Here is a 24,318-nt window from a genome sequence, read left to right as displayed (position 1 = left end):
ATTAATTACTTTTACTTTATATTAATTAATTTTTTAACCAACATCCGTTCTAATCACAAATATCAAATACTTTTGTAATTTTTGTAATTCTAACCCTTTAAATGCCAGTTTTTTAAATGAAAAAAATATATATTTTCAATACACTACATGCTAAGTAGATTATTTTTAATATATGTCAATAATTAGCAGCAACACTCATTTTTATATATTTTTTTTTACATTACACACAAAATGCACTTTTCAAAATCATGCAATAAAAATATACATTAATTTTATTTTCAACTTTTTTTTTTTTTTTTTTACCAACATTAGCCTTAATCATAGATATCAAATATTCATTAATTTTTGGAATTTGGATCCTTTAAATGCCAGGTTTTTTTCATGATGCCACTATATGTTTAGATGAAAAAAAACCCACAAACATTTTTAATTCATTCATTATTTTCAATATACCACATGCAAAGTACAGTTTTTGTCCTTTTTCTGATTATCACAGCCTGGATGTCCGTGATTAGCAGCAACATTGACTGTGACAGTGCAGCTAGTGGAAATAGCATGTATTTGAAAAAGAAAGTTCCCAAAAGAATAAGTTGTGTTTCACCAGAGCAGTTCTATCAGAGACATTTCTGTTATCCAGCCAAACCTTCACGTTTATATCAAGACATTTTGCAAAATAAAGCTCTCTTCCCAATTTGACTTTGCAGCACAAAACTGCTGCAACAGTTTGTGTCCTCAAATCAACATGACTTTAACCACCAGATTTTCATTTCCGTCAACAGGTGCTCAGCCAGGAAGGAAGTATTTTTAACAACTTAAACTGACTCATTTTAAGCAAAGAAAGGCTTAACACTGAATCCAGGTTTTCAAATAAAATAGAAATCTTTATTAACCAGATGTGAACTCATTTGTTCGTTACTAGTAGATGGAATATAACTTAGTATGGTAAGCAGGTGTTTTTTATGTTCACATCAAATTCAAGGGCGAGAAAAGAGGACACGGTTATAACCCAGATTTTATGTTCTAAATGATTTACATTTTAAAATACAGCAACTCCAGCTCACTTTCATTATGTAATTATATTAAATACAACAGGTAGAGAGGACCACCAACAGCTGTCACGTTTGGAAATTTTGTAACTCTGATTGAGAGAGAACAAAACATTCCCACATGTGCCAGTTGTAAATGATGTGAACACTTTTCCCCGGCTCGCAGGACCGATAAAATATGAATGCAGCGTAATCACACCTGAACATTCCCCCAAAAGCAGCACTACGATGAGACGGCCGTTCTGCTTCTGACAGAGTGAAAGCTGTAGGACAGTGACAGAGCTCAGTCCGAGGAGTGTTATTTATCCAACAACCACAGTGTCGTCATCTGGAAACTCGTAGTAGGGAACCTCCAGGTTCAGAGGGGCGGGGCCTTTCCTGATGCGGCCTGAGGCGTCGTAGTGCGAGCCGTGGCAGGGGCAGTAATAGCCTCCAAAGTCGCCGGCGTTGGCGATGGGCACGCAACCCAGATGTGTGCACACCCCAAGGACGATGACCCAGCTGGGGTCTTTGACCCTGTCCTTGTCGTGCTCCGGGTCACGCAGCTCTGCGATGTTCACGCTGGCCTCTGTGGCGATCTCCTTCTCTGTACGGTGACGGACAAACAGCGGCTTGCCTCTCCACTTGAAGGTCATGTTCTTGCCCTCGGGGATGTCGCTCAGCTTGATTTCGATCTTCGACAGGGCCAGCACGTCAGCCGAGGCGCTCATGGAAGAAACAAACTGAGTGACCACCGTCTTGGCGGCGTAGACGCCCACCACAGTCGTGGCGCCGGTGACCAGGTAGGAGAAGGTTCTTCTGGATTCGCTGCTGTCCTGGGAGGACTTGCTGGGGTCGAGCACCTCTGGGCGCCTGTAGTCAGAGAAGTCCGGTATCCTCACATCTGTGTGAGCAAATCGGACTCCTGCAACACCTGCAGACAAAAACAAACAGGTCATCAGTTAGACTGCAGAGATCACGAGTGAACGAAAATCGCCACATGTTCGAGCTGCCTGTCTTATCTCAGAGTCCGCAAATCTATTTGTGCTGGCTGGAGCAGCTTGCATTTCACTGTATTCTTATAGCTGTATTTTTTGGTAAATGACTTCAGATACATTTTAATGACGCATTTCATTTGTTACGGACTTTGTATTCATTTATTTTGAGATAAAACTGTCAAACCAAATCAATACAAAGCAGCTGTGCTAACATTTAAAATGAGTGATGACAGAGACAGTTAGAACAAAAGATTGTTACATTCAAGAGCAGACACACAGCATCAGTCAGCAACCAAAGGAACAGCAAGCAAAGAGCTGGGACACATGCTTTAGATCAGGCACTGGGTGCCACTCTGAGCCATCTTTGCAGGGCGCAAGGTCAGGTTGCACCTGACATTATTAAGCGACCAAAACCAGCATGGTAATATTGCCTGCTTACCAGAAAGCCCAAGTTCTGAGCTGATCGTCCTCCAGACATGGTTTATAAATGTGGGTTAGGCCTACAGTAATGTCAGTAAGACAGATGTAAATCTTCTGGGAGCAGTACACTAGAAGAGCAACTTAATTTTCGTATTTATTAAATATCACTATCGATCAGAGCTCTACAAATACAAACACACACCTCACCTGCTCACACTACGGCCACTACCATTCATTAATTTAGACTGTTACCACAGCATGTGATGTAAGCTGGAAACAAACTAACAGCTCTCCAGTTCTTATATTAATTTTATTTGCAAATCGCATCAGAGCTCCATGGTCGCAAAATGTGACTAAATAGGTATGGTCTGGAGCTCTGCAAAAGCCCTGCTCTTTAGTGTGTGTGTCTGTGAAAGGCAGAGAGCCACAGGAGAGGGGAGAGGGAACCCACACGCCAGTGGCTTTTAAAAACGTGACAATTTATACCTAATGTTCATGTGTAATCATTTCTGGTATCCCATGTGGAACAAGCCACAATCACTCTAGTCTTTCTGATATATCACCCACCCTTAAGGACACCTTGTTGTCTTGTTAAGCTTTACATTACAGCATGCACAATAATATGGGCACATCATAAATATCAGCAGAAACTAGCTTTGAAATGAAATATCAGTATAAACATGCTGATTCCTCCTGATATTTTCATCAGAATAAGAGTATACATGCTATGATGTTAATACCACTACTGAAGGGCCTTAATGATTACTAAGCATAAACGGGGAAAAGTGATTTATATCGATATCAGATATCGTCCAAATGAGCGTATATTGCGAATGCTGCTGGCAAATAACCTAAACAACTTTTGAAACACTTTTTCTCTTTAAGTGCTACGAATTAAGAGTGGCACAAACAGATGAGTAAACTCAAAAATGCAACTAATGTAACTGAAAGCTCTCCAGTGTTAAGAGGAACAAATAAATTGATGCAGGACATATGGAGGAGCACCCAAAATCCACACAAACCAGTCAGATCTGATCTGGCTAAAGTTACAGGCATGATCGGGGTGACTGTAAATTACTTAATTAATGAAATCAGTATCCACTTTTATCCATTACTTGACAAAGTAACGTAACAGATTACAAAACATGTTACAGGGGTGACGTGGGGACAGTGAGGACACCGGTACAACGGCTAACATGCCTTTCTAACGGCTAATGATATTATTATTTATTAAAGTCGATGAGTGCAAAATGTCCAAGCTCCACAGTTCATGTTCTGACCAAAGAAGATGCTCTCAGTGCCAAACACACGGAATAAGAGTCATTTGATAATGTAAATACTTAAAACTGACCTCAGCTGTAGGCCGCTCTTTAGCCACCGAGGCTAACAGGAGCTAATAACCTGATAGCTGCTAACGCTAGCTAAGCTAAGTGCAGCCAAACTCCCTGGGTCTTACTGAACTGCGTCAAATGTGACAGGACTTCTATTTGCAGCAAACACATGGCACAATGCATCTGAAGTTTAGATACGAACCTTAAAAAAACAAAAAGTAAAACATAACATTGACTTAGCCGGCTAATGCTAACAGTGAACTCACCATTGATGCTAACGGTGACAGCAGGCCCCGTCTTTGGGCTTTGACCGCTGAGAGACTCGCGGCACAGAAACTGTTTTTTCGGGTTCAACAAAAACTTCTCGCTTTTAACAACAACCCCGGGCACCAGAGCTTTCAGGGGACCGGCGACAGCAACGGCGGTAGCCTGCATGTAAGGGGAAAAAGCCCCCGACCGGGCGGCGAGAGACATCATATTGGCGGTGAGCTGCTGCTACGACCTTGTGTTGACTTGACTGGAGAAGGAGCGGTCTGACGTAATTGCGTCATTACGTCGTACGTAATACATCCATGGGATTTTTTTTTTTTTACAAGGTGCAAGGTACGAGGAAGATTTATTTGTTATTCTTTTAAACTACGTTTAAAAAACGAAATTTGAGAGTAATAAAATTAAAAGAATTACGTCAATCTTTTGAGACTTACAAACATGCATTTGTTCATTCTGAAGGAAATATTAGGTAATTGGATTTTATGACAAACCAAAATTTTTATATTCACAAATCTAAATCTGCCAAATCATTTAGTCCCTGGAACATCTGATTATTACTATTATTATTATCATAATAAGTGTATTTACCATACATCATTATACCTGGCTATTTCTACCACATGATATTTAAATGGAGTCTCCCTGCTTTTGTGCTTTCGTAAATTATTAGCCACATTTTCTCTACATCTGTGAAACACTTCACTGATACTGAGATATGATTTATTTAGTTTATTGTCAGACTCTTTTAGATGCCGTTTGATCAGTCCATTTTCCTTTTTTTGGGTTGCTTTGTAGTATAGTTAGCTGTTGTCAATGCTAAAACTTTCTCTGCATGATTCTTCTCCATTATATCAGACTTTCACCATCTGAAGGGACATGTCTGCACAGCTGCACTTGTAAAGCAGCCAATGAAAACATCCTCAATCCGAAGTGGAAAAACTCTGTATCTCAGGCTATATTTTTTAAAGCCTGAAAACGAAGCCAAGAGGAGGGGCAGAAATCTAGTTTTCTCTCAGACTGCTTGTATTACAATATTCTCAAGTTTATGGCGAGATTTTTGCCAAACGACGCACCTAAAACCACCTGTCTCTCGCTGCTTTAATTAATTAGTTTGCATAATTATATAAGCAGTCACAGATATGAACTAATTACCACAAAGAAAACTACAGAAATCAACTATAGCTGAAGATTATGGTATCAATTTGTTGTCATAAAAAGCTTTTGACCTTATCTTGTGTCAACAATCGGGGTCAGACTCGGACAATAATACCTAATCTAACATCAGCTCAGGATTATTAGTCAGTTATTTTTAGTTTTTATTACTAAGCACAAAGACAACTGCTATAAACATCCAGTTAAAAACCACTATGTGTCTTTAGTTTTGGGTGATAGTCACTGTCACTTTCATTATTACAGGTAAAAGAATTAAATCTATAAAGTTTGTTTCACTTCTTCAGAGCTCCTTCTGCAGTTGGCTTTAGTAGCTCCAAAAGAAGTAAGCTACATGTATCGATGCTGTGTGTGTGTGTGTGTGTGTCTGTCTGTGTGTGTGTGTGTGTGTGTGTGTGTGTGTATTGTAACTAATACATAGGAACTCTGTTTCCTCTGTTTTCTCTGGCAGTCTGTAATCACCTCTATTGTATTCCTTGCCAAAATGTGATATCAGTTGAACTTTGCTGTCTATAAAAGTAACTGGCCGAAGCGTTTGGTGCCACAGATGTGAATCACACAACACTGAGAAGGCGCACAATCACAGAATTCAACACGGTAAGGCATAAAATCCACTTTCCTTCCACGTTTTTCTCTACATGTCAGGGAGAGTATTTCGTCAGCCTGAAAATTCAAGGATGAGACCCTTAAGATTTGCAAAAGGAAGATTAAAGTCAGTGAAAAAAATTACCAGAATATTTCTATTAGCTGTATTGTTGGTTAAAAGTTTCGTGATAATGATTACAGTGGAGAGACTCAACTTGCTTTGCTTTTGGGGGAGCTTTTGCAAAATTACAGCAGGCCAGGGGGCAGTCTGAACAGCCCCATTCATGTTTCTAGGATTCTATGACATTTTTAGGATTTTATGACATTTTTAGGATGTTAGGGCATGTTAGGGACGCTTTTATGATTTTACAATGTTTCTAGGATTTTAAGACGTTTATAAGATTTCAAGACATTTCTAGGTTTTAAGATATTTCTTGGATTTCAGCACTTTCTTCGAGTTTTAGGACATCTGAAGGATATAAGGATGTTTCTAGAAATGTAGGACTTTTTCTAGTCGTGTAAAATATTTGTAGGATTCTAGGAAGATTATAGCATTTGGGATACTTATCTGGAAAACTTACTTACACTTATCTAGAAAACCTCTTCAGGCTACCTCGAATGTTACTGTGAGAACTTGTTATAGATCTCAGCTATATTTCTATAAAGAAAATGTGTTGCTGAGTAAAATAATTAAGAACATGAAAATCCTGACCTCACTTAAATGACATGTTCAGGTAAAATGAGACACTTTTTTAAACTGCTAAATCCAATAATTAGTTCATGAATTAATGTAATTTAACTCTTCGTGCAGCCTGTTTCCTTGACGCTATATTGAATATAACACTGATGTGCTAATTCCAGATTATTGTGGCTGACATGGACTCACTGTATTGTCTTTATTATTTTTTAGGTGACAAAATATGAAAAATATAATAATAAATAATAAATGTAATATTACAGGATTGTGCAATGGCATGAGTCATATTTTTTGGCACCTGGTAGCCCAAAAACCTCTAGTAGCTCTGAGAAACTTGAGCTACTTTTATCAGGGTTGTGTTTGTTTGATACCAAGTTCTCAGGAATCTTTTGTTACTTTTGGCAGTCTGTAATTACCCTTTATTATATTCCCTACCAAAATGTGATTATCAGTTGATCTTGAAGTAAATGGAAGGTGTGTTCAGCACACACAGCTGCACATGAGTCACTAAATACTGAGGAGCCTGCTGTGCTTTAATAGAAGAATTCAACATTGTGTGACATGAAATCTGCTTGACTTCGATGCCTCTAGGGAGGGTATTTCATCAGTCTGCGTTTGGCTCAAGATCAGAGTAGTAAAAACCTCAAGGATGAGACTATTAAGATTCATAACAGGAAAATTAAGTAATTGAAAATCACAAGCATATTTTTATAAGTCATTGTGGTTGGTTGAATGTTTCATATTAATAATCATTAGACTGAAACCCTTTTGTTTGTTGTAAACAGACCTAACTCTGGAACCATATTGTCACAAAATTTGCAAAAAAAAGTTCACATATTTAACTGAAACAGACCCTGAAAGTTTCATTGAAACTGAACACTTGGGCATGCAACAAATACAAAAAAAACAAAGGGGCATGGTATAACACAAATAAGACAATAAATCAGATTATTTTCCCCCCAATCATTACAAAACTTGCAGTATGTGTAAAATGGTAAAGTCTAAACAAATATGTTAAATTATTTTTTGGGAAGACACACTTTTAACATGTCTTCCTCAACTGTATGTCCAATTTGTAACAAATTTTCTGCAGATCATTATTAGATCAAACTCATAAAATGTATGAGCTCATCAACAACCTGATTTAAGTTTATCAGGTTTTTAATGTTTCATTACAACATAATGACAAATGAACTTTAGCACAGCATGAAAATGGGCATAAGTTCTTTGTAACCGTCAATCATCACAAAACTTGCAGAAATTGTCTATATACATACTAGAATATAGCCCTGAAATTCTCATTCAAATCAACCACTCACAGGCCCAACAAAAACAAAAAATGTGCACGGTATAACACAAATCCGATTATAAATTAGACACTGTTTGTCCAGTCATTACATATCTTGCAGGATATGGTCCTTAACAAATCTGAAGTATCTATGTAAAATTATTTTGAAGCTGCTCAACAGGGGGCACCACCAGTTCCAAACAAGTGCATTGTCCTTCCACAAAATGTATCCATGAATCTATGACCATTAGATCAAACATCACCAAACTCAGTGGTTATTTTTAAGTGAACAAGTAAAGTATGTCTTTCTGCAATCAACCATTTAGGGCGACAGTGTTGCTAAAGAAGGGCCTTGTTCCAAAGAGATTTGGACGTGAATGAATAAGCCTCTGTCTCATTGTCATAAAAACTGTTGGTTGTCCTAAGTGTAGATGTGATAAATGGTTAAAGGTCTTGAGCATTAACAACTTTCAACCTTTAACAGCCCATGCTGGCCTGAATGCTGGAATCCCTGCTTTTGCTGTCATTAAGATTTAAAACTCAGACTTTAAAGATTTCAAATTTTCTAGTTGCTTGAGAGTGAGGTTCTAATCTGGTACTTACTGACTGAAGACTGTGTCTGTACACAGATGTTTGGGCAACATATTTGCAAGGTTCTTAGTCAAGTGGAACCAAAAAAAACTTTCATCTACCAACCGAATTTAGACGAGAAGGTGGATCTCCTGACACTGGTCAAAAAGAAGAAGGGCTTTTTTTCTGATGATTATGAGGTGATGAGTCTCAGTCTTGGAGATCTTGTCCCAGCATTCGCTGACTTCTCTGATTTTACAGGTATGTACACATTTGCACATAAAATACAATCTACATCTTTCAATGGACTTACAGTATGTGTCATTCTTTTCAGAAACAACCATCATGAGGGATTACCAGTACAGTGGCCAGAGGTCTGTGAGCGCCGGCGTACAAGGAGGTGTTGACGTGGCTTCAGCCAAAGTCAGTGCAGGAGCACAGAGTCACCGAGAAGTTTCATCCGTCACCATTAAAGCAAAGACAGCCGACATTCGCAAGATGAGGGAGAAATATTGTGGGCAGTAAGCTTCTGTCTTTCTCTTGTGGCTCTATTTATCTATTTTCATTAATTGTCATAGAAAATTGTCATTTTTACAGCCAGCACCCACGTTGTGTTAGTAGCAAATGTTCCTGCACCCATGGGTGTGTAGGATTTTTAAAAAGAGGTGTGGTCAGACACATTATTGGAATGATGCTATTTCAACACATTCACTTGGTCAGTACTGTTTATGTCAGCATATGACACCCTATATATCCTCTTGCATCTGTTGTTGATGTTCTGGGGCAGTGTAGAAGTTAACACCAGTGAAATGCATTGTGTCATTTCAAAATACACATCTGTTTTTACAGGAAATATACAATGTCTGCTTGTTAGAAGCAAACTGAGTTTTTAAAAATTAAAATACAACTTAAAGCAACTCCTATTTACATTACTTCCTTGCACATCAAAAGCACATGGTTAGGTTAGGTTTAGAAAAACATGGCTCAACATTCACACAGGATGTGTGAAACAGTCGGACCCAGGCGAAAGTCTAGGGTTTGTTGGACCCATCCACTTCCCAAACCACCTACCCTATAGCTTCCAGCTTCTTATATTACGTTTCTCCTGCTGCCGTTTCAAACTGACGCCTCCCAGTTGAATATTGTACCACCACAAAAAGGCGCCATGCGCTCATGTTACCTCGCGACATATCATACTGCTGCAGAAGGTGTGCATTTGCACCAGAGTCTGACACTAAAATCACGGACAAAGAAGTGGAATTTGACAAGTTGAACATGAGAACAGATATTGGACACAGGACCATCATGACCATTTTGACAATGACGTGTTTGTGAACTGTGTTGATGCAGGTACGAAAGACAAAATCACAGTGTAAATCTGCTCTTTTACCCTCACGGAAGACATGGAAGCCCAAAGAAAACTTCAGTTGTTTCTCATCATCTGCTTCATGTCTCACCTGCAGGAAGATAAACACCCTCCACATGCCCGAACTGAAGAAGGGAGAGGTGCTGGGTTTTGTGGATAAGATTGTGTTCAACACAGAGGATGTCGCCCTCCGTGGAAGAACCGGAGCGGACGGCTCCTGTGAAGCGAGTTGGAATGTAATGTTGAGTTTCTCTCTGGCGGTGAGTATGAGAGACAAATATTTAAATAATACCCAAATATGAAAGAGCAGAATTATGATGATTAAGTGTTTAGGAGAGCAATCTGTCCTCCAGACTGTGGCCTGGAAGTCATTCAAGGTCCAACACCTGGAGGGACATCACAGTCTATTGAATGTGTGTTTAAAGGCCGCTGTCTTGTGTCTTACTTAAGAAGAGGAGCATCCATGACTTAAGCCACATTGGCTACCTCCTCCTGTCGGTAAAATATGGAAGGAGAGAGTTTTGTGGTGACCGAGGTAGCTGAGCTAGCCTGAGTAAGCTAATAAGTTATTGATTGATGATTTTTCATAGAGAAAGTGTTTAAGTGTTCAGCATCAGGGATTTAGGGGACCATAATACAATAAGTAAGTTTTTCTCGAGTGTATAATCATCTGAAAAAAAAAAACTCTCACCCGCCCTGAAAAAAACAGGGGGCGGGTGAGAGTTTTTTTTTTCAGAGGCGGTGGATGGATATGCCGGACTTTCATGTAGGAGTCTGGTGTTCACTTTCTGTCTGAATGTGATGTTTTTCTTTCCTTTTTTCTTTTTTTCAACACTTTACCATGTGCCTTTTTGACATAAACCAAACCATTTGTGGCCTTGTTGCTTAATCCCACCATGTGCATTTGTTGACATCACGGTAGCGCCATCCTAGAACGTTAACAGCAGACGCAGAAGGATATCTGTAACAAACAGACACAGAACAAAGCAGCAATATGTGACGATTTGGGATTGGAAAGTGTTGGCAATCCTCATTGCTAGATGCCAGTAAATCCTACAATGGGCCCTCAATGACCAAAAACAAAGAAATATTGGGTTGCAAACCAGACAGCATCAACAAAAAATAGCAGCTTAACATAATTATCATAAGATATTTTTTTTTAATTTCAATTTGCATTTAAAATTGACAGGTTCTGGGTGCTTTGTGTTTCTAAGTTACGATGTGTGGTTTGGTCTCCTTGTTTACTGGAAAACTGGTTAAGTTGGTTAAACATTATGAAAAGATGTCTTGTTAAATATGTGTGTTTACCAGATGTATTTATTGTTTTATCAGGGCAAGATGAACGACAAGAATTCTTTTGTTGTACCAGCCGGACACACTTATGCCTACAAGCTCAATGAACTCAAATTCAAAGATGAAACGATTGGTAAGAAACACAACGTGAGTGTGTGCCATTTGTCATTGTTGGATATTGATAGGATTACAGTTTGTTATTGATTTATTGCTCTTTCATTCTTTCAGAAATTACTAACAGGAGTTGCATTGAGTACATTGGTGGTAAAGTGGAGGAACTGCAGCTCGGCCCTGCCCATCCAGAGGAAACATGTAAAAACCTTTGAAACCTAGATTGACATCACTTTTGAGCTGCTGCCAGATACCTGTCACAAGTATTTAACCCTTTGAAAACTGAAGAATTGGTTCAAATTCTTTCAAAAACATGATAGAAAAAACAATATGCCGTTTGGTAAGAGATGTAAATTATTAGATTTTGAAAGCATATTCTTTTTTTTAAAAAAAAGGGAATATGTCTGGGGGGGGAAAGGGGGAAATTATAATATCTTTGACTATATTTATAAATACCATAACTACAATTTTTTTCAGCACTTTTTTTTTCATGTCAGTTCCTTTTTTTTAACGTCCATTTTCTTTTTTTCTTTTTGCAAATTTTCAGGTTATTTTTGGGTCATTTGCTAAGTTGCTCTTTGCCCTCTCATGTCTTTAAAAGAAATTCAGCAAATTTGCTGAAATTGCAAAGGGTAAAGTGTTACTTTTAAGTACTTTAAGCCTTTAAGCCCTTTTTATTTCAACTGCTATTTAATCTCTTTTCCAACTCCACAGGAAGAAAATCAGTATTTTTAAATGTTTCGACTTCAAATTTTCCTCAGAAAAAGTAATCAAGTCTTAACTGTATTTAACCTATCAGCTGAACCAGTCCTGCTTCCACAATCATTTGAACCTGACGACTACACTGAAGAGACCATTGAGACCCTGCAGCAGGTTCAAGAAGGTATGAGTGTGTTTTCTGCAGATTTCATCTTCTCTGCAATTCAGAGTCAAAAATCTATGTTTTACTGTTGTTGTACTACTAACAGCACTGTATTTGCTTCTGTAGAGTTACGGAGGACCGAACTTTTTCTCCAGCAACTAGCTCATCTTCCACGAGTAACTCGTTCTGCTCTGTTCCAGAGGCTCAGCGTGCTCTCAGAGGACAAACACGCTCTGGCTCTCCTCAGACGAATGGTATTGCTGATTTTTACTTTTGACCTCCACACACACACCTCCGTCACCCCTGTTGTTTAAACTTTAAACTTTCACCAAACTATGGATGGGACCAGTCACACGCACACGAAACGCTGAAGGACAGCATCAGGTAACAACGCTGCCAGTTACAGCATAATATAAAGACCACAAATGCGTTCATAAGGCCGGTGGACACAAACAACTGACTTTCATGCAGGAGTTCAGTTCACTGTGGATGTATATTTTTTTCTACACCTCACCTTGTGTCTCTTTTGCCTGTTTTTTGGCTAACACCAACCATCATGACTGTCCACATTGGTTGCCATATGCTGTTATGTAAACATGAGGACCGTGCTGCTTCATCCCACCCTGTGCATTTGTTTACATCACTTTAATGGCTATAATGGCGCAGAGGGATACCTAAAATGTCAAAAGTAGAAGGCATGAATAAAACATAGTTTCAGTTTCCTTGTAAAGAAAGATTAAAAAGTGGATTCGTCTCCCCTCAGCTGGAGCAGTGGCGTGATGGTGAGCCTGTGGAGCAGCCTCAGTCCTCCTCCGTGTCTTCTGTTCTTCATGTGCTCAGAGATGTTGTGTCCCCACCATCAAAACTCAAATCTGGAATGACTGACATGACCCTGGAAGCAGTTTACGTGCTGATCAGCGCAATGGACAGTGAGTCAGCTGAACAGTGTTTCTGACTGTGTGCATGCTGTCTGTGTGGATGTGAAAGACAGATTGTGTTGTCATTACAAAATCAAAGACTGCGTGGTCTCACTGGTAAATGTGCAAATGTGCTGTCTGATTGGTTGTGGTGTGTACATTGTCTGTTAACTTCCTCGGTGCAACTCTTGTCACTAAAAGTGTTTAAAAGTGTTTAATTTAAAAAAAAATAATGTTATAACATAAATTTAAGTATGCAGTTATGATCTTTATAAATAGAACTTTTCTCTAATGGTTAATGAAGATGGTGTAAATCGTGTTAAAATGAACAGACCTCCAGTTGTACTGTTTTAAAGAGAATAACTGGCAGTAGTCGGACATGTCTGAATCTGTCCACGTGTGCCAACAGTTTGTTGTTTTCCACAGAGCTGCCAGACCGTATGCCGTTACTGATGGCCAATTGCTGTCCTGACACACTGACAGGCCTCAACCAGCTGGTAAGTGCACTGATTTCTAAGACCAGTGCTCTGTGTAAAGGCCCAGATGTACAAAAAACATCACCAAAGATCTAAGAAATGAGCATCTGGCAACCTTTTATTCAATATTTGGAGAAAAGTCTAATGCCATTTGATGATTTTTGCCATCAACTGAATGTAGGACCATTTGTATTGGTTGTCTAGGTTGGTGCATTTTTTTTGGTTTTTTGTTTCTTTTTTTGATAGTTAGTATGTTTTTTCTTTTGTCTATTTATCAATAATTTCTATGTTTGCATATATTTGCTAACAATTTGTGAAATTTGATGCTTTAATCTAAAGATGTTTCTCGGCCAAAAAGTTGCACATGAAGACACCTCAAAGACTCCTGCCAGTGGCGAACAGGCCCCCAGGAGATGTGCTGGACTTTTAAGCAAATTTTTGCAGTGGCCAAACACTGGAATTACATTGTACAGGTCTTTTCCCATTGACTTAAATTAGGAAATTCTGGACCACCTTGAGTCCCAGGCTTGGGCATTTTTTAACCAACCTAAAAAACTTGCCAAAACTAAATATTCATTGTCCATACACTGTCCACACAACCCTGCAGCTAATCGCTATGAAAAGTAGCCTAAAAGTGTCCATGATCCCAGATCTGAAGGCAAGAATTCCCAGAAAGCACCACTGTGTTCTTTGACTTGTTGACTCTTGTTTTCCTGCAGGTGAGCAGCCTGAAGGAGCACGGTCAGGCTCATCTCTCCGAGTCTCTGCCTGCTCCTCTGCAGGAAGGAGGGGAGCTCCACGGGCTCGCTGTGTTCCTCTGCTCCTCCGACGAGTCTCTGAGAGAGCTGTCTGAGCTGGCGATAGTGACAGGAGACCAACCAGGAGTGCTGCTGCTGGCCCTGTGTGCCGCTGTGCAGGGACTCAGCATGTTGCTGCAGTGACTCTGCAGGATGACCTCGTACTCAGTCTTTCAGCTGCAGTGATTGTAATGGGAGACTAAAGGATTATGGGTATATTCATGCATGTTTTGTGTTAAGGACCACAGGGATTTAAAGCTCTGGTTACATTATCTGTGTATTCATTAACTGCTTTGTATTTGGAGCGTGGGTATTTCTTATTGCCTTTTTTTATGTAGTTTTCTGTACATTTTCAGTTTTTATTGGTGCTGGAGAGGCCATTTATAATCCTGAAATCTGTGATTGATTAAAGATATAATAATCAAGACACTTGATGGATTTCTGCCACTTATCACTGAATGGGCAGATACAGTAGATTTAGATTTTCAGTCTTTGTATTCAAATCTCTTGACTTTAAGTCATTGGGATTTTGGAGATGTTGATATTTTTTGACATATGCCTTAACATCATCTAGCATGCAGTGATTGGAAATGATTAACCATCTCATGCCTGTTTTTGCCTCAGTGATAGTTCAGAGGCATTATGTTTTCGGGCTGGTTGTTCAACTTTTTGTCCCATTCTTGTGAATGTGATATCTTAAGGATGTTTTGAGGGAAATTCTTTAAATTTGGCACAAACGTTCAAGTGGACTCAATTTTGAACTAATTAAATAATTGATTTAGTGCTCCTTATTTGTCCTGTTTGTACCTGCCCAGGGACTGCAGACTTAAACTAGCTAATAGCTGAATCTGGCATGAATCATCTCTTCTCTTTTTGTGATTAATGTGTTTTATGCATGGTCTTTGTTTAAATAAAGACATGAAAAACTATCCTGTCAGCCATGGCTTCTGGTTTGGTCGGGTGATGATGGTTCTTGTGTGGGTCTGCATCTGTTGATGTGTCAAACACAGAGACTGTTGTTATAAATATCCAGTTAAAAAACAACATGTGTCTTTAGTTGCAGTGTGAGTCAGTTTCACTTTCATGATTACAGCTGAAAGAATAAATCTATGAAGTCTGTGTCTGTGAAGTCTGGGGGGTGGGGGGGATGGACGTGTTGTAACGAAGTTCTCTAGAATTCTTTTGGCAGTATGTAACCACCTCTATTTCTTTTCCTGCCAAACTGTCATTATAAGTTGAATTTAGCTTCAGATGTGAATCACATAACACTGAGGAGGCTGCTGAGCTAAAACCTCGTAATCCAACACGGTAAGGCATAAAATCCATTTTCTTTCCATGTTTTTCTCTACATGCCAGGGAGAGTATTTCATCAGCCTGAAAAATCATGGATGTAACCGTTGAGATTTTCAAACGGAAGATTAAAATCAGTGAAAAAAAATTACTTGAATATTTTTGTTAGCCGTATGGTTGGTTAAAAGGTTTGTGATAATTACAGTGGTGATACTCAACTTGCTTTGCTTTGGAGGAGCTTTAACAAAATGACAGGAGGCCAGGGGCCAGTCAGGATAGCCCCATTGAAAGGATTTTATGACATTTCCAGGATTTCAGGGTGTTTCAAGAATTTGAGGACATTTCTAAGATTTTAGGACATGTCTAAGACTATAGCACATTTGTCAGAATTCAGAGATTTTAAGACATTTCTCAGATTTTACAACATTTCCAGGAGATTTAAAGGTCACATCTGTCATATCATAGGTGTGGTTGACTTGAGAAATGACACAGAAAAGCTACAAGTTTTGTGGCAATTTAAAAAAAAAACAACACATTTTTGACATCTCCCAAACCGTAGGTTTGATTTGTACCAAATTTTCTGTGGATCATTATTGGATAAAGCTCATTACAAGTTATTTGTCTCATTATGTTTTGAAGATAATGACCAATGAACTTTAGCATAGCACATAAATAGACCTTACTCCAGAACACTTGGGCCAATCATCATGAAACCTGCCGAATATTCCCTCAGAAAGTACCTAAAATATACTCTGAATGTTTCATTCAGGCCTGTTGGGGTGCAACAAGTACAAAAAATGTGCTTGGAATAACACAAATCAGACTATGAATCAAAAATTGTTTGTCCAACCATTATAAAACTTGCAGGATATGGTCCATAACAAATCTTAGGTATATATGTGAAATTATTTTGAAAGTGCTCAATAGGGGGCACCACCAGTTTCAAACAGGTGCATTGTCCCGGCACAAAATTTAGACCAATCATGACCAAACTTGGTTGTTATTTTTAAGTGAACAATTAAATCATGTCCCCAAAATGTTTCTGCAATCGATGAATTTAAGGTGACAGTGCTGCCAAAGAAGGGCCTGGCTCAGTAGAGCTTTGGACATGAATGAACAAGCCTCTGTCTCATTGCCATAAAACCTGTTTGTTGTCCTTCGTACAGAGGTTTTGAACGATTAAAGGTCTCGAGCATTCGCAGCTCTCGGTCCATACTGGCCTGAGTGCTGGAATCTTTGTTTGCGGCCTATATTTATGTTTTGCTGTATTTATCATTTTAAATTCTGACTTTCAAATTTTCTAGTTGCTTGAGATTGAGGCTGTAATCTGGTACTTACTTACTGAAGACTGTGTCTGTACACAGATGTTTCAGCAACATCTTCGCGAGGTTCTCAGTCAAGTGGAACCAAAAAAAACCCTCATCTACCAACCGAATTTAGCCGAGAAGGTGGATCTCCTGACACTGGTCAAAAAGAAGAAGGGCTCATTTTCTTCTGATTATGAGGTGATGAGTCTCAGTCTTGGAGATCTTGTCCCAGTATTCGCTGACTTCTCTGATTTTTCAGGTATGTACACATTTGCACACAAAATACAATCTCCACCTGTCAATACTGGACTGAAAGTATCAGCCATTCTTTCCAGAAAGAACCGTCATCAAGGATTACAAGTTCAGTGGCCAGAGGTCTGTGAGCGCCGGCGCACAAGGAGGTGTTGAAGTGGCTTCAGCTAAAGTCAGTGCAGAAGCACAAAGTGAACAAGAAGTTTCATCTGTCACCATTAAAGAAAAGACTGCCGACATTCGCAAGATGAAGGAGAATTATCGTGACCAGTATGCCTCTGTCTTTCTCTTGTGACTCTATTGTGATAAACTGTCATAGATAGTTTCAGACTGACACAATTGTCTTTCTAACGGTCAGCAAATGTTCCTGCACCCAAAGTTGTGGTCAGACGCATTGCTGGCATGTTGCTATTTCAACACAATCTCATTCCAACTCCAAATATCACCACTTGGTCAGTGCTCTTCATGTCAACATATGATGCCTCAGGTACCCTCCTGCATCTGTTGCTGACGTTCAGCAGCGGTGTGTCAGTTTATGCTGGTTTAGAACATTATGTCTTTTCATAATACACTTCAGTTTCTTTTTGTTAAAAGCAAATTATGTTTTTCAAAATTAACTTACAACTCCTCCTATTTACTTTACTTCCTTGTGCATCAAAAACATGTGGTTAGGTTTAAAAAAAAAAAAATGGTTTGACTCAACATCCACACAGGATGCGAACAACAGGTCCAGGGTGAAAGTCCGGGGTTTGTTAGACCCATCCACTTCCTAGTCCACCTGTCTTTTATGAACTTTCTACAATGGCTACCAACAGCATTTCAAACTGACACCTCCCGGTGACATATCGTACCTCCATGATAGATGCAATTCTTGCACCAGTATCTGACACCAAAATCACTGACAAAGAGGCAGAATTTGACACGTTGAACATGAGAACAGATATTGAACAAATGACCATTTTGACAATAACATGTTTGTGAACTCTGTTGATATTGGTACTAAAGATAAAGTCAGTAAGCCCACATTACACAGCAATGAATTAAATAGTTTCACACACATTTATTTTCAGGCATCTTCAGATGATGTCTCCCTGCAGAAGTGCTGTAATGTTCAGAGCTTCTTCTCACAGTGTAAATCTACTCCTTTACCCTCATGGAAGACAGAAAGAAAACTTCAGTTGTTTCTCATCATCTGCTTCATGTCTCACCTGCAGGAAGATAAACACCGTCCTCATGCCCAAACTGAAGAGGGGAGAGGTGCTGGGTTTTGTCAATAAGATCGTGTTCAACACAGAGGATGTTGCCCTTTGTGGAAGAACTGGAGCGGATGGCTCCTGTGAAGCACGTTGGAGTGTGTTTAGTATCTTACTGGGGGTGAGTATGAGAGACAAAGGTTTGAAATATGCAAAATTATAATGACGAGTGTTTAGAGGAGCGATCTGTCCTCCGGTCTGTGGCCTGGAATTCATTCAAGGTCCAACACCTGGAGGGACATCCCAGTCTGTTGACTGTCCTCAGCACACACACCGCTGTCCTAGGAGGAGCATCCATCACATTAGCCACATCGGCCACACATCTCTCTCTCTCTCTTTACGTCTTGTAAGACGAGAGTTTTGTGCTGACTGAGGTAGTCGAGCTAGCTCTAGTCAGCTAATTGGTTAGCGAGTTTGTTAGTTTAGCGTTTCCTTCAGTTTGATGATTTTATGTGATGAATTTTCATACAGTTTTAAAGTGTTCGGTATGTGGGATTTCAGAATTTGCATGTTTTTGTTGCATTTGAATGAGCTGTTCATGTCTACATACGGAGCTACAACAGCCCAGAACAGACAAACCAAACACTCGCTCCAAATAGGGACATTTACGTTTTTTGCAACATACAGTGTAGTTAGCAGCCCCTCGGGGAGAAGCTGAACAGTGTCAGAAAAACATTGATTTTCAACACTAAACTGCTTTATTATATATTTTAACTGGCTTTGTTTGTTTTCAAGAGGAATAGACCTCAGCCATCAGAGACAAACAACAACAAAAACAACTCAACATGATTACCATCTGAAAAAAATGATAATCGTGATCTGTAATTAAAACTGACAGTTTTATGGTGTTTGTGCATTTTGCTTTGTGTTTCTAAGTTGCGATGTGTGGTTTGGTTCTCTTGTTTATTGGAAAACTTGCTTTAGGTTGAAGTAGTTAAAGGTCATGGAAAGATGTCTGGTTACGTCTGTGTGTTTACAGCTGTATTTATTGTTTAATCAGGGAAAGATGAAGGACAACAATTCTTTTGTTGTACCAGCCGGACACACTTATGCCTACAAGCTCAATGAGCTAAAATTCAAAGAAGAGGAGACTGGTAAGAAACGCAGTTTATCACTGTGCACCATTTGCCTTTTTTCAGATATTTATAGGATTCCAGATAATTAATGATTAATTGCTCTTTCATTCTTTCAGGAACTTCTGTCATGATTTGCGCCAGTTCTCATCATAAAAAGGAACCGTTTACCCGCCATGCCCTTTCAGGTGAAACATGTAAAACCACTTAAACTCTTTGAAATCCAGATAAACATCACTTTTGTGCTGCTCCTAGACTCCTTTCACAAGTGCCATTTGGTAAGAAATGTAAATCAATAGATTTTGAAAACATATTTTTTTTAAAAAAGGAAAAATGTCTCAGGGCAAAAAGAAAAAAGCTAGAGGAAATTATTGTATATTTGAACATTTTTTAAGCATCTTTTTTCATGTCATTTGTTTGTTTTTGTTACACTTTCACTTTCTTTTTTTCTTTTTGCAAATTTTCAGGTCATTTTCATTTGTTTTTGGTTTTTTTTTGTTCATTTTTGGGTCATTTCCTAAGTTGCTTTTTCATGTCTTAAAAATAAATTTAGTGAATTGGCTGAGGTTGCTAAGGGTTAAGTCCTTTAAGTCTTTCAGCCTCTTCATTTCAAAAGCCATTTGATTTTTTTTCAAGAATATTTTAATGTTTAAACTTCAAATTTTCCTAAGAAAAAGTGGGAAAGCCTTAACTGTGTTTAACTTATCAGCTGAGCCAGTCCTGCACCCACAATCATTCGAACCTGACGACTACACTGAAAAGACCTTTGAGACCCTGCAGCAGGTTCAGGAAGGTATGAGTGTGTTTTGTGCAGATTTTATCTTCACTTCAATTCAGAGTCATAAGTCTGTCACCAAAACAAATATTAAAATGCATGTTTTACTGTTGTTTTTCTACTAACAGCAGTGTATTTGCTTCTGTAGAGTTACGGAGGAACGAAGATTGTCTCCAGAACCTGGCCAATCTTCCCCAAGAGACTCGGTCCACTCTGTTCCAGAGCCTCAGCGTGCTCTCAGAGGACAGACAGGATCTGACTCTCCTCAAACAAAAGGTATTTCTGATTTTTAGAACTGAGCTCCACACACACACCTCCGTCACCCCTGTCGTTTGATCAGGATGAGAATATGGTTAAATGAACAAATTAGACCCAAGATCCAAACACACACCTACTAAAGTATTACGGCACTCTGCTAACAATAACAACATCTATTCAACAAAATCTGGAATACAAGTGCGCTACAATCAGGACAACAGCTGTGATATGCTGTGTTTAACCATGCCAGTGGATGACTTTTATTTTCACAAAATTAAAGACATTAAAACTGCAGAAATTTGTGCATTCAAATTAGCAGAGAGCAGGAAATTAAGTGTTTGACAACTGAACTTAAAATTTATATTCGTCCTCATCTTTAGTTTATGATTAAATATCTGCAGAACTACGGAAATTTCCATCAGCCGCAGATATCGGCTACTTTGTGTTTACTGCTAATGAGCAAATATTAGCACGCTGACAAGTCAAACTAATTCCTAATGGAATCAGGTGATAGACGTAAAACCATATAATTTTAGTGGAGAGAGAGCGACGCGGTGAAATTACTAGCAACAGTAATGGTAGATGGCATGCTGTCCAAAGTGAAAATATTTTAACTTTTTGCTCACCTTTGCAACAGAATATACACCCAGACATTACAGAGCTCTTCAATAAAATAAGAAAACATTGGTGATCTGAACAATTACTTGACTTTCCCAGAATAAGCACACAAGATAATTACAGTTAAAAACTCCTTTTTAAATTATTCCACCCTTTGTACAACAAAATACAACATCACCAAAGCAACCTCGCCATGCACCTTTCCTTTTTGTGTCGTACTATTTCATTGGACTGTTGGTTTGTTTATTCTTTGCTGTCCAGAGGACACTGTCCCTACATGTGAATGCAGCATAAGACAGTGAATATGATAAACATTATACCTGCTTAACATCAGCATGTTATGTGTTTATCAGCATGCAAGTAAGCTGTTGTTAGTTTTTAGCTCAAAGCATCGCCCTGTCAGCGTACAGCCTGGCAGAGCTGCAGACTCTTGTTGTTTTAATATACTTTTAATTGAAAACAATCATTGTGTCATTTTTAATTATATGTAGTTTTAGTTTGCTCATGTAAGAAAAATTGAAAAAGTGGTTTTGTCTCCTCTCAGCTGGATCAGTGGCGTGCCTTTGAGCGTGAGGAGCAGCTTTTGAAGCAGCCTCAGTCCTCGTCCATCTCTTCTGTCCTTCATGTGCTCAGAGATTTCATGTACTTCCGAGGTTCAATTATAGCATATGACATTCACATGGAAGCCGTTTACCTGCTGACCAGCGCCATGGACAGTGAGTCAGCTGGACAGTGTCTCTGACTGTGTGCATGCTGTCTGTGTGGATGTGAAAGGGTTAGATTGTAAACAAAATTAAATTTTGTGTGTTTTCACGGATACATGTGCAAATGTGCTGTCTGACTGGTTGTGGCGTGTACATTGTCTGTTAACTTTCTCGGTGCAACTCTGTTTTATTCACTGTTTTTAACCCTTTATAACCTGACTAAATAGGCTTGATTTCTTTCATAAACATCAGAAGACAGCAATGAGCACCAAAGAAGACACGACCCAAAAATTTGCAAAAAAAAAGTGAAAAATGAATAATAAATAGATAATTGAAAAATAAAGGAAAAAAGAAAAGTAAAAAAGAAATAAAGAAATGACCTAAGAAAAGTGCTTAAATAATAATAATAATTAAAAAGTAATGTAAATTTAGATATGCAATTGTGTGATCTTTCTAAATAAAGTTTTTCTCTATCTTTTTTCCCCCTAGAACATTTTCATCTCCTAATTTCTTACAATTTGTGGAACATTTCTTACCAAGTTGCTTATTGGGTCTGTTGTCATGTTTTTGACAGAAATTATTTAATGGAACAGACATTGTAAATCATGTTAAAATGAACAGACCTCCAGATGTGCTTCTTTAAAATAAATAACTGGCAGTAGTCTGACATGTCTGAATCTGTGCACATTTACCAACAGTTTGTGTTTTCCACAGAGCTGCCAGACCGCGTGCCGTCACTGATAGCAAAGTGCGGCCCTGACACACTGACAGGCCTCAACCAGCTGGTGAGTTTGGTTTTTGAGACCAGTGCTCTGTGTAAAGACCCAGACATACAAAAAACATCACCAAAGATCGAAGAAATGAGCATTTGGTAACCTTATTATTCAACATTTGTAGAAAAGTGTAACACCATTTGATTATTTTTGCCATCAACTGAATGTAGGACCCTTTGTACTGGGTGTCAAAGTTGAATTGGTTGTGCGTTTTTTTTTTTTTTTTTTGTAAGTTGTTATCTTTTTGGTAGGTTGGTTGTTTTTGTTTTCTTTTGTCTCATTTTTTGTTTTTTTAATTATCTAAAAATCCTGGAGAAGAGTGGTGTGTATACTAGTTTTGCAAATGCATTTATTATATTCATGCTGCATTTGTTTATCAGTAATCTCTATGTTTGTGTTTATTTGCTAACAATTTGTGCAATTTGATGCTTCAATCTAAAGAAGTGCCTCAGCCAAAAAAGTTGCATATGAGCACACCTCAGAGACTACAGCTAGTGGACAACAGATCCATTCAATGAGCAATCAAACGTGAAATTCCAAAGTAAAAACTAATTTACAACCTCAGGAAGTGCGCTTGGCTTTTAAGCCAAATTCTGTAGAGGCCAAACACCAGACCTGCATCGTCCGGGTCCTTCTTGTGATGCCATTGGACACAAAATGAATCTTCCTACTGACTAACACTAAGAAATCCTGGACCACCCTGAGTCTCAGGCTCAGGGATTTTTAAACCAATCAAAAAAAACTAAAAAATAGTCAGTATGCACTTCCACACTGTCCACACAACCCTGCAGCTAATCGCTATGAAAAGTAGCCTAAAAGTGTCCATGATCCCAGATCTGAAGGCAAGAACTCCCAGAAAGCACCACTGTGTTCTTTGACTTGTTGACTCTTGTTTTCCTGCAGGTGAGCAGCCTGAAGGAGCACGGTCAGGCTCATCTCTCTGAGTCTCTGCCTGCTCCTCTGCAGGAAGGAGGGGAGCTCCACGGGCTCGCTGTGTTCCTCTGCTCCTCCGACGAGTCTCTGAGAGAGCTGTCTGAGCTGGCGATAGTGACAGGAGACCAACCAGGAGTGCTGCTGCTGGCCCTGTGTGCCGCTGTGCAGGGACTCAGCATGCTGCTGCAGTGACTCTGCAGGATGACCTCGTACTCAGTCTTTCAGCTGCAGTGATTGTAATGGGAGACTAAAGGATTATGGGTATATTCATGCATGTTTTGAGTTAAGGACCACTGGGATTTAAAGCTCTGGTTACATTATCTGTGTATTCATTAACTGTTTTGTATTTGCAGCGTGGGTATTTCTTATTGCCTTTTTTTGTGTAGTTTTCTGTACATTTTCAGTTTTTATTGGTGCTGGAGAGACCATTTATAATCCTGAAATCTGTGATTGATTAAAGATGTAATAATCAAGACACTTGATGGATCTCTGCCACTTATCACTGAATGGGCAGATACAGTAGATTGAGATTTTCAGTCGTTGTATTCAAATCTCTTGACTTGACTGCAGACTTAAACTAGCTAATAGCTGAATCTGGCATGAATCATCTCTTCTCTTTTTGTGATTAATGTGTTTTATGCATGGTCTTTGTTTAAATAAAGACATGAAAAACTATCCTGTCAGCCATGGCTTCTGGTTTGGTCGGGTGATGATGGTTCTTGTGTGGGTCTGCATCTGTTGATGTGTCAAACACAGAGATTGTTGTTATAAATATCCAGTTAAAAAACAACATGTGTCTTTAGTTGCAGTGTGAGTCAGTTTCACTTTCATGATTACAGCTGAAAGAATAAATCTATGAAGTCTGTGTCTGTGAAGTCTGGGGGGCGGGGGGGATGGGTGTGTTGT

General features: G+C 38.9%; 3 protein-coding genes across 4 annotated transcripts; 2 read left to right on the top strand and 1 right to left on the bottom strand.

Moving 5' to 3' along the window:
• Positions 1–854: 854 nt before the first annotated feature.
• On the bottom strand, positions 855–4,312 carry uqcrfs1 (ubiquinol-cytochrome c reductase, Rieske iron-sulfur polypeptide 1). Its single transcript, XM_042485901.2, has 2 exons — positions 4,041–4,312; positions 855–1,959 (listed from the first exon to the last, which is right to left on the bottom strand). The coding sequence occupies exons 1-2, from the start codon at positions 4,249–4,251 to the stop codon at positions 1,349–1,351; spliced, it is 822 nt and encodes a 273-aa protein (XP_042341835.1). The 5' UTR covers positions 4,252–4,312; the 3' UTR covers positions 855–1,348.
• A 1,398-nt stretch (positions 4,313–5,710) lies between these two features.
• Positions 5,711–15,105, top strand: LOC121945280 (uncharacterized). The gene is made up of 11 exons (XM_088081759.1): positions 5,711–5,811; positions 8,414–8,615; positions 8,689–8,875; positions 9,818–9,980; positions 11,053–11,146; positions 11,242–11,325; positions 11,924–12,007; positions 12,113–12,240; positions 12,750–12,915; positions 13,330–13,400; positions 14,099–15,105. Exons 2-11 carry the CDS (start codon positions 8,414–8,416, stop codon positions 14,318–14,320), a joined length of 1,401 nt encoding a protein of 466 aa, XP_087937885.1. The 5' UTR covers positions 5,711–5,811; the 3' UTR covers positions 14,321–15,105.
• A 223-nt stretch (positions 15,106–15,328) lies between these two features.
• Positions 15,329–24,087, top strand: LOC121940088 (uncharacterized). 2 transcript variants are annotated; one of them, XM_088081828.1, is made up of 11 exons: positions 15,329–15,484; positions 16,831–17,032; positions 17,109–17,295; positions 18,240–18,399; positions 19,279–19,372; positions 19,471–19,539; positions 20,061–20,144; positions 20,275–20,402; positions 21,547–21,718; positions 22,421–22,491; positions 23,383–24,087. In XM_088081828.1, exons 2-11 carry the CDS (start codon positions 16,831–16,833, stop codon positions 23,602–23,604), a joined length of 1,389 nt encoding a protein of 462 aa, XP_087937954.1. In that variant the 5' UTR covers positions 15,329–15,484; the 3' UTR covers positions 23,605–24,087. The 2 variants fall into 2 exon arrangements, with proteins under 2 accessions (XP_087937954.1, XP_087937988.1); XM_088081862.1 differs by lacking the exons at positions 15,329–15,484; positions 17,109–17,295 and having other exon boundaries at positions 16,894–17,032.
• The last annotated feature ends 231 nt before the right edge of the window (positions 24,088–24,318 follow it).

This window comes from Plectropomus leopardus, chromosome 1 (assembly GCF_026936395.1).
Source record: "Plectropomus leopardus strain MGB_pleo_1.0 chromosome 1, ASM2693639v1, whole genome shotgun sequence".
NCBI lineage: Eukaryota > Metazoa > Chordata > Actinopteri > Perciformes > Serranidae > Plectropomus > Plectropomus leopardus.
This window is presented reverse-complemented; position numbering and strand designations above follow the sequence as displayed.